Below are 10,028 nucleotides of genomic sequence, written 5' to 3'. Positions count from 1 at the left end.
GCTGGGACCACAGGCGCCCGCCACAACGCCCAGCTATTTTTTTTGGTTGCAGCCGTCATTGTTGTTTGGCAGGTCCGGGCTGGGGATTCGAACCCGCCATCTTAGGTGTACGTGGCTGGCGCCTTAGCCGGTTGAGCTATAGGCGCCGAGCCCCCTCCCTTTTTTTTGACAGAGTCCCACTATGTTGCCCTCAGTAGAGTGCCTTGGCGTCATAGCTCACAGCAACCTCAAACTCTTGGGCCTTTTAAGCGATTCTCTTGCCTCTGCCTCACAAGTAGCTGGGACTATAGGCGCCCGCAACAACGCCCGACTTTTTTTTGTTGTAGTTGTCATTATTGTTTTTTAGTTGGCCCGGGCTGGTTTCAAACCTACTGACTTTGGTGTATGTGGCTGGTGCTGTAACCACTGCGCTATGGGTGCTGAGCCATTCCCCTTCTTTTCTTTTTTTTTTTTTGAGAGTCTCAAGCTGAGGCCCTGGGTAGAGTGCTGTGACATCATAGCTCACAGCAACCTCAGACTCTTGGGCTTAAGTGGTTTCTTGCCTCAGCCTCCCTCCCTGGGACTAGACTACAGGCACCCACCACAATGCCCAGCTGTTTTTTTGGTTGTAGTTGTTGTTTGGCAGGCCCAGGCTGGATTGGAACCCGTCAGCTCCTACGTATGTGGCTGGTGCCATAGCCCCTTGAGCTACAGGCTCCGAGCCATTCATTCCTCTTATTTTCTATTGGATTGGCTCCTTTCCACTTCTGTCTTATCATTCTACTCTAGGGTCCTTATCATGTGTTGGGATGATTATTACGCTTTTACATGATGACTGCTTGTGTTGAGGGTCCCCATGATTATCCTCAGTTTTCAGCAGTTTGCTAGGAGGTCTCATGGCTATGATTTATTATAGTGAAAGGTCCTTAGGAAACCAGGCACAGGCTTTCAAGAGTCTTCTCCAACTGGGGTCACACAGGATGTGCTTAATTATTCCAGTATCAAATTATGACAGCCTGGGTGAAGTATTTGCCTACCAGGAAACCTCATTAGAGCCTTAGTTGGGAACTGATGAACGTGAGCTCACTTTGCCGTAAACATATACCAAAATTCCAGACACTCAGAAGAGAAGCAGGTGTTCAGCATATACCACATTTTACAAACTAGGCGTAAGATCTACTTTTATCTTTTAAGAAAATTTTAATATTAGTGTAAGAAATTGTTTACCATTCTGGTTTCTCAATCCCAGCCAAGGGCTAAGTTTAAAGGACTGCTGTTTTAAACTCTTTTTTTGCATACTGCTTCTCTCTGTAGTTTCTGTCATCTGTTGCTTTCATTTACCATTTAAAGAATGATGGGTTAATGGGAATTTATTGTGCAATTCTGTCTACTTGATGTTTGAAATTTTCCACAAGCAAAAGTTTAAAAAGATTCCACGTTCATCATACTTTTTCATTTTTAAAAGTCTTTTTATTTCCTTTTTTTGCATATAGGATAAAATCTAAGCTTCCTAGCCTAAACCTTAAGATTATAGATTCAGACTTCTTGCCTAGTCTTAGTTCCTATATTTCTTTTTTTTGGTAAAGATCTGTTTTATTTCTAATGGGGAAGGGAGAAGGATAAATAGAACTGTTTCCCAATTTTCTCTCCACTGTATATATACATACTGACACGCTTACATACACCAAAAGTACTCCAACAGAAAATAAAACAAAAAACCCAAGAATCAAAACCCAAAACACCCTCAAACTCCACCAATACTTCATATTTTGACCAAAAGAACAGATCCTGGGAGGAAGTGCAAAATGCAAAATCAAATGACCGAAAAATGCTGAGCAAACAGCATTATTAATATACAAAATATTTATATTACTGAACTAGTAACAGGTGATGTTCTCCGTGTCTGTGAAACTCTGGATCCACATAGCTGATTTGTTAAATCTAGTCCATGCCCGCTTCCAAAATTTTAGTTAGCTTCATTCTTTGATGCCTCATCAAAGTTTTCTACAAGATCTGGAACGTCATCATCTTCCTCATCAATATCTTCTGGTTTTGGTGCTTTGCTATCCAGGACTTGCCATAGGAACTGTTCAGCTAACTTCCTAAGGCTTATTAAGCTGTCAGCACCAAGCTGACTTAATACTAGGAAGCATTTCTGTAATTGGTTTAGCTTCTGCATGACCGGTAATTGCAAAGGTGTTAGCAGAGAGGGAAGCTTGGACTTTGGGACTGTTGAAATGAATAACTGTCCCATCATCTTTAATCATGTTCACCTCTTCAATACCTATATTGTTATGGCCAGTTTTTTAAGAGAACTCTGAAGCTTTTTGTCATCAGCTGTAGCTGTTCTATGTACCACCTTCTTTCTGCGAGCTGTACTCTTGTCCCCTATCCAGACCTGAGCCTGAAGTTTGGCTAACTTTTCTTGATTCATGCTGTTGGTAAATCTGAAGTGGGAGGGTCCTCCAACACCAGCACGCGGCAAGATCAAGATGGCTGCCTCCAGTTCCTAAATTTCTGAATATGATTCTTCTACTCTTGCTCCTATGCCAACTGGACTAGTATATTCTGTCTCTCTGTAATCTTACATTTCTATAGCTCTTCCTCCTAGAATGTTTATTCAAATCGTTTTTTATTTTATTTTATTTTTTGAGACAGAGCCTCAAGCTGTCCCCCTGGGTAGAGTGCTGTGGCATCACAGCTCACAGCAATCTCCAACTCCTGGGCTCAAGCGAGTCTCCTGCCTCCACCTCCCAAGTAGCTGGGACCACAGGCGCCTGCCACAACGCCCGGCTATTTTTTGGTTGCAGCCATCATTGTTGTTTGGCGGGTCCGGGCTGGATTCGAACCCGCCAGCTTAGGTGTACGTGGCTGGCGCCTTAGCCGGTTGAGCTATAGGCGCCGAGCCGTGTTTATTCAAATCTTATCTATTCTTTAAAGTTCAACATTGGCTCTTCCTTTTCCATGACGCTTTCCTAACAATTCAAACCCATGATGATGACTTTCAAAGTCATCTTTAAAAGTCTTTAAAGTCATCTTTAAAATACCCCCCACCCCTCTTTTGGTGGGGGGTATTTGGAGTTTAGTAAATTATTACCTTGTGTTTGAACTTGTTTTGTATGTAAACCTGGTCTCTTCAATTAGATTATTATTTCAACGAACCAGCCAAAAAACATACTGAGTAATATCTGCTGAAAACCTTTTCTTTTCTTTTTTTTTAAGCTTATGAATAGGAATGGTATCTCTTTGTTATTTTCTAGTAATTTCTTTCTTTTATTTTTTTTTAAGACAGAAAAAAAACCAAAACTACGTCCCCCTTGGTAGAGTGGTGTGGTGTCACAGCACACAGCAATCTCAAACCCTTGGGCTTAAGCAATTCTCTTGCCTTAGCCTCCCGGGTAGCTGGGACTACAGGTGCCCTCCACAACTCCTGGCTATTTTTTTATTGTAGTTGTCGTTGTTTAGCTGACTTGGGCTGGGTTTGAACTTGCCAACCTTGGTGTATGGGCCGACACCATAAGCATTGTGGTGGTTACGAACTCAGAGCCTCTTGTAATTTCTAATCCTGTGCTTTTTTTTTTTTTTTTGAGATAGAGTCTCACTATGTTGCCCTGGGTAGACTGCTGTGGCATTATAGCTCACGGCAACCTCAAACTCTTGGGCTTAAGCGATTCTCTTGCCTCCGCCTCCCAAGTAGCTGGGACTACAGGCACCTGCAATAACCCCCAGCTATTTATTGGTTTCAGCCGCCGTTGTTGTTTTGGTGGGCCCAGGCTGGATTGGAACCCGTCAGCTCAGGTGTATGTGGCTAGCGCCTTAGCTGTTTGAGTCATAGGCGCCGAACCTACTTGTGACTCTTAATTATATGTTTTCTCTGTCTCTGTGATGCATTATGGATAATTTCTTCAAATCTGTCTTCTAGTTTATAAATTCTCTGTTTAGCTTTGTAACTGGCTCTTACTTTGAGGGCTTTTTTTTTTGAGACAGTGTCTCATTTTTGTTGCCCTGGGGAGTGCTGCGGGATCATAGGTCACAGCAACCTCAAACTCTGGGCTCAAGTGATTGTCCTATCTAAAGCCCTTTCAGTAGCTGGGACTACAGGTACCTGCCACAATACCCGGCTATTTTTAGAGATAGTGTTTTGCTCTTGCTCAGGCTAGTCTTGAACCTGTGAGTTCAGGCATTCTACCCACCTCAGCCTCCCAGAGTGCTAGGATTACAGGCATGAGCCACCGCGCCCAGCCGAAGGTTGTTGCTTTTTTTTTTTTTTAACTTTTTATCTCATAGAGTTTTAAACATATAAAAGTAACATATTAATGAATCTACCCTGCCTCAGTGCCAGGCGTCCAGATTCAGTTATCAACCTTATAATAGAAGGCAGTTGGATTCTCATTTCTGCTTCTGCCTTCAGTCTCTTGTGATACCATATAACATGTTCCCTCTGGAAAACTAACACTATACTCTGTAGGAATATAAGTAAAAATGGCAATTAACATTTTAGAATTGTGAAAATAGTTTGACATTGTGGATCTTCCAGACACCACTTTGAGAACTGCTGTCCATAAAGATGATAAGGACTTTTAAGTCACTTATCTCATACGGCTTTAGCAATGGTTAGCTTAAAACTTAGTTTCTAATACTTATATCCAATTAGGAACTCCCATGATAACTCTTAACAGCTTCTTTTTTCTTTCCTTTTTTTTTTTGAGACAATCTCAAGCTGTCACCCCAGGTAGAGTGCTGTGGCTTCATAGTTCACAGCAGCCTCAAACTCTTGGGCTCAAGTGATTCTGTTGCCTCAGCCTCCCAAGTAGCTGGGACTACAGGCGCCCACTACCTGCCTGGCTATTTTTTTTTTGGTTATAGTTGTTGTTGTTTTAGCTGGCCCAGGCCAGGTTCAAACCCGTCAGCCTCAGTGTATGTGGCCGGCACCCTACCCACTGAGCTATGGGTGGCGCCCAACAGCTTCCTTTTTCATTCTGGTTTTGTGAAACTGGAAATTCCTTTTTGTTTTGAGTTTAGCTATGAAATTCTTTTTTTTTTTTTGGAGACAGAGCCTCAAGCTGTCCCCCTGGGTAGAGTACCGTGGCTTCACAGCTTACAGCAACCTCCAACTCCTGGGCTCAAGCAAGTCTCCTGCCTCATCCTCCCAAGCATCTGGGACCACAGGCGCCCACCACAACACCCGGCTATTTTTGGTTGCAGCTATCGTTGTTTGGCGGTCCCGGGCTGGATTTGAACCCGCCACCTTAGGTATATGTGGCTGACGCCTTAGCCACTTGAGCCACAGGCGCTAAGCCCAAATTTTTTGTTATTAATAATTTGTCTAGTATTTCTAGATACATTTATAGGTAGGAGTGATGGTTGTGGCTTTCTGCCTCCTATCAGTCTTCATTATTGTCGCAAATTCAGGATTATGTGTCTTATGTTTTGTCTTCACAGTATCTAGCCCCATGCTATAAATAAAGTAATAAATGTTTTGGAAAATTATTCTACTGGGGATAGAGTGAAATATAATACCTATTATTATGTGTCTCACTATTTTACTGGTAGGCTGGGAGTAATAAGAAGCTTTTGCTCATGTGCTTTGGAGTAAACCAGAGGTATCTGAAATAAAGGGAACCTTAAATAGGCTCTAGACAGGAAATAGGATTTATTATTTAGTTAAATGTCAACATGTGTTAGAGAACAAAGAGAACAGATTATGTGGACTTAATTCTAAATTATTATAAGTATTATAAAATTTTTACCATTTTTGGAAGAGTCCCTTGATATTTCTGTTGAGTACTTTGTCATTTCTCATTTACAATTTTTTTTTCTTTTACAGGAATATGCACTTTCAGGTTGGAATTTGAATAACATGCCTGTTTTGGAGCAGTCTGTTCTTGCACATATTAATGTGGACATCTCTGGTATGAAGGTACCATGGCTCTATGTGGGAATGTGCTTCTCTTCTTTTTGCTGGCACATCGAGGATCACTGGAGTTATTCCATCAACTACTTGCACTGGTATGTGCACTCTTTAATATAGCATACTAGATAAGATTTTTCTCTCCTGTGAGAAGATACTACTCAGATCATGGTATGCAGTAAAAACTCTAGTGGCATCCTTAATTCTGTTTCATTTTCCTGTTCTGTGATATAGTACCTCCTAGTCACATGTGGCTATTTAAATTTAAATTTGTTTAGAGTAAGTAAAATTGAATATTTACTTTCTCAGTTGGACTAGACATATTTCAAATACTCTTTAGTCATATGTGACTTAGTTATTGTATTGGGCAGCACAATTACAGAATATTTTTAATCATTGCAATTAAATTCTGTTGGGGACAGCACTGCTATATAGTCTTAAAAATTGGATAAGGATTAAGAAATACAACCATTTGTAAATAGCCTGACTAAAAATCCATTTCCTAGGAGTACAACTTAGTATCCTAAATGAATTCTAGTCTTTAAAGGTCTGGCAGATTAATAATAACCAAGTTTTTGATCCTTAAGGTTTAGAGATATAACTATATTTGAAGTTTCAATAATTGCTAGTTTTGGCATATTTTCTTGGATAATAAAATCGAACTCACAAATGTTATTTAGAGGTACTCTAGAGAGTGTGGACTGACTTAAATTATTGTGGGATAATTGGAGTATTCATTGGATGTCTAAATCAAGGTAGTGTGTCAGTATCCTTTGGGATAGAGCTTATGCTTCATGTAGTGTCTTTTTGTTTGAAGATACCACTACCAGTCCACTTTAAAGAATTTTATGTGTTCTGGGTCGCTTTTCTTATAGTGGTGATAAATGTGTATCTATCCATCTATGTATTCTTGCCTTAACTCCTATTATGAACAATAGCATAGGTTTATGAGATGGATTCAGGACATAGAATCTGTGGCTATGGAATAAGACAAAGTTAATTATAATGAAGTGGACTGGGTGCAGTGGCTCATGCCCATAATCCCAGCACTTTGGGAGATTGAGGTGGGAGAATTGCTTGAGCTCAGTTTGAAACTTGTTTGAGCGAGAGTGAGACCCTAACTCATAAAAAATGAAAAAGCCAGCTGGCACTGTGGCAAGTACCTGTAACCCAGCGGCTTGTAGGTTGAGGCAGCAGGATGTCCACAGTCCGAGTCTGAGGTTGCAGTGAGCTATGACTCCATTGTACTCTGTTCAGGGCATAGGTTGGGACTCTGTCTCAACAACAATAACAACAAAAAAACCCCCAAGAAAATAAAAAGAAAAAAATAAATAAACAACAAGAAAATAAGAAAAAAAGAAAAGAAAAAAAAGTATAATTAAGTGGGTCTGAATCAGAGACCTTGGCCTAATTGGTATTATGTGCTATCTAGTTTAACATTTATTTCTTTTGCTAGGGGAGAGCCAAAGACATGGTATGGTGTCCCATCTCATGCTGCAGAGCAGCTGGAGGAGGTGATGAGGGAGCTGGCTCCTGAGTTGTTTGAATCCCAGCCTGATCTTCTACATCAGTTGGTTACTATCATGAACCCTAATGTGCTAATGGAACATGGTGTGCCTGTGAGTCTTTTTGTGTGTTATTAATTTATTTTAGCTTTTGATTAGGTAGAATCATATATATGGTAGAATCATATATTAGGTAGAATCATAGCATATGCTTTGTTTTGTAACTAGAAGTGAGAGGTCATGTCATCTAGCTAAATTACAGTTTATACACTGAGTGCAACAATTTTTATCTGATTAAGAAATAGTGTTTTAAAGTATGAATCACACTATATGTATAGCTACCTATTCAAATAGCCTTCTGTTTTCAGTAAACATATTCTGGTTTGAACAAAAAGCTCATATTCTTTTTTATCCCTATTTAACTAAAGTACAGGTATTTTAAGTGGCAACTCTGATAATGAATGCTTGTCATTTTCTCATGTAAAGATTTCATAGCTTTTAATATATGAGATAATGAAGTAAAAATACACCACAAATATATTTTCTAATTTTCAATTGTAGTTTTTAAAATGATTCTCAAACTTAACCTACTACACTTGATAAAGTATAAATTTAAGGTTTGGTACATATAATCAAATATATTATAATTTTAATGAAAAAGTAGATTGAATAACATCTGTAGTGTTACTCTCTTTAAAGAGTAAATTTTTATTGGAGTCTGGAACTTTTTAGAAGACCCACAGTATCACATAAAATGAAGTAATTTAGGAAAACTGATTTTAGAGATAATCTCATAAGATGTATGAGCTCTTCAATTTAGTTTCCAAATATCCATAGGTAGTAGGAGACGCCCTTCTTTAACACTGTTTAGAACTCAGGAATAAAAAAATTCCCTTAACTGTAAAAATTTTACCTATTTAGGAAACAGTAGCTCAGTGAGTGTATTAATTTCTCTTTGAGAATTTCTTTTGGCTGCTAATTCTTGTCATGAATTATAACATATTATGAGTGACTATGTTAAGAGAGTTGGTTGGATTTGATTTTAGATAATTCTTAAACCTTGATACTGTCTTCTGAAATGTGTAAGTTAATGTTTTATTGTTTTTAATTTTAGAAAATACTTCTGAAACTGTCTGATAAACTATTTCTCTCTTTTTTTGGTTTTTATTTATTTATTTTTTGGTTGTTTTTGTATCTGTTTCCAATTTACATTTAGGTGTACAGGACCAATCAGTGTGCTGGCGAGTTCGTTGTGACCTTTCCTCGTGCCTATCACTCTGGATTTAACCAGGGCTATAACTTTGCTGAAGCTGTGAACTTCTGTACTGCTGACTGGGTCTGTTCTATAGCAAGTAGCTGTTGTACGTCTACTAACACCCCTATAAAATGAAGCTTAGTTTCCATATTTGCTTAGCTGGGCTGAGGATAGGGTTCCTGAACATTTCTGTGGAGACTGGAGTGGCTTTTGTATTTTAAAAAGTTAAGTAGAGTTTCTACTGCATTTTTTATTTGGAAGATTTTATAGTTCTTTAGTTCTCATCTATTGATTATTTTCCTTCTTCTGTTTGAACTTTAAATGGCCAGCTGATTTTTTTTCTTTTTCCCCTGAGACAGAGTCTTAAGCCCTGGGTAGAGTGCCAGAGCAACCTTCAATGCTTGGGCTCAAGTGATCCTCTTGCCTCAGTTTTTGTATTTGTATTTTATTTATTGATTGATTGACTTATTTTTTGAGACAGAGTTTCATTTTATTGCCCTTGGTAGAGTGCCATAGCGTCACAGCTCACAGCAACCTCCAATTCCTGGGCTTAAGCAATTCTCTTGCCTTAGCCTCCTGTGTAGTTGGGACTACAGGCATCCACCACAATGCCTGGCTATTTTTTTTTGTTGTTGCAGTTTGGCTGGGGCCTGGTTTGAACCCGCCATCCTTGGTATATGGGGCAGGCATCCTAACCACTAAGCCACAGGCACCGCCCAGTTTTTTGTATTGTTAGTAGCAATAGGGTCTTGCTCTTGCTCAGGCAGATCTCAAACCCATGAGCTCAAGTAGTCCACCTGCCTTGACCTCTCAGTGTGCTAGGATTACAAATGTGAGCCACTGCACCTGGCCTAATTTTTTCTATCTTTGATAGAGATGGGGTCTCACTTTTGCTCAGGCAGGTCTCAAACTCTTGAGCTCAAGGGATCCTCCTGCTGCAACCTTCTAAGAGTGCTAGGATTATAGGCCTGAGCTACCATTACTGGGAGTAGATTACAGTTTTCAAATCCCAACAAAACTCCTTTTAGGTACCCAAGTATAGGAAAGAAGTTGAAATTACGAGTGTGTGTAATAATTTGGTTTATAGCTTGATAGATTAGGAAGTATTCAGAATTTACCTTAAAGGCTGTATCTATTAATATATGAAAAATGATTGTTTAGTCATTTCTTTATTTCATTGTTAGGAAAAGGAAAGCATATAATTTCATGATTTCACTTCCTTCATTTCTTTTTCTACCAGGCTAGTTATTTTTAAAAGAATGTTAAAATCTGAGTTATCTTTTGCTATGGTTCTTACAAAAAAATAAAGTTAGCCAGTGTAGATATCTTAAATAGTATGTTTCCCTCATTTTTCTTTCTTTTTTTTTTTTTTTTTTTT

General features: G+C 39.1%; 1 protein-coding gene and 1 pseudogene across 1 annotated transcript in view; one reads left to right on the top strand and one right to left on the bottom strand.

Annotated features, from left to right (window-relative positions):
• KDM5A (lysine demethylase 5A) overlaps positions 1 to 10,028 on the top strand; it is a 104,420-nt gene that overhangs the window by 50,405 nt on the left and 43,987 nt on the right. The window contains exons 10-12 of the mRNA XM_023517084.1: positions 5,807 to 5,988; positions 7,347 to 7,509; positions 8,612 to 8,731. Of these exons, the coding sequence (XP_023372852.1) occupies positions 5,807 to 5,988; positions 7,347 to 7,509; positions 8,612 to 8,731 (465 nt within the window). The remainder of the gene's footprint in view (positions 1 to 5,806; positions 5,989 to 7,346; positions 7,510 to 8,611; positions 8,732 to 10,028) is intronic.
• Positions 1,946 to 2,432, bottom strand: LOC100942635 (annotated as a pseudogene).

The sequence above is a fragment of the Otolemur garnettii genome, unplaced genomic scaffold (genome assembly GCF_000181295.1).
Source record: "Otolemur garnettii isolate 467f Iridium unplaced genomic scaffold, OtoGar3 scaffold00104, whole genome shotgun sequence".
In the NCBI taxonomy this organism is placed as follows: Eukaryota; Metazoa; Chordata; class Mammalia; order Primates; family Galagidae; genus Otolemur; species Otolemur garnettii.
This window is presented reverse-complemented; position numbering and strand designations above follow the sequence as displayed.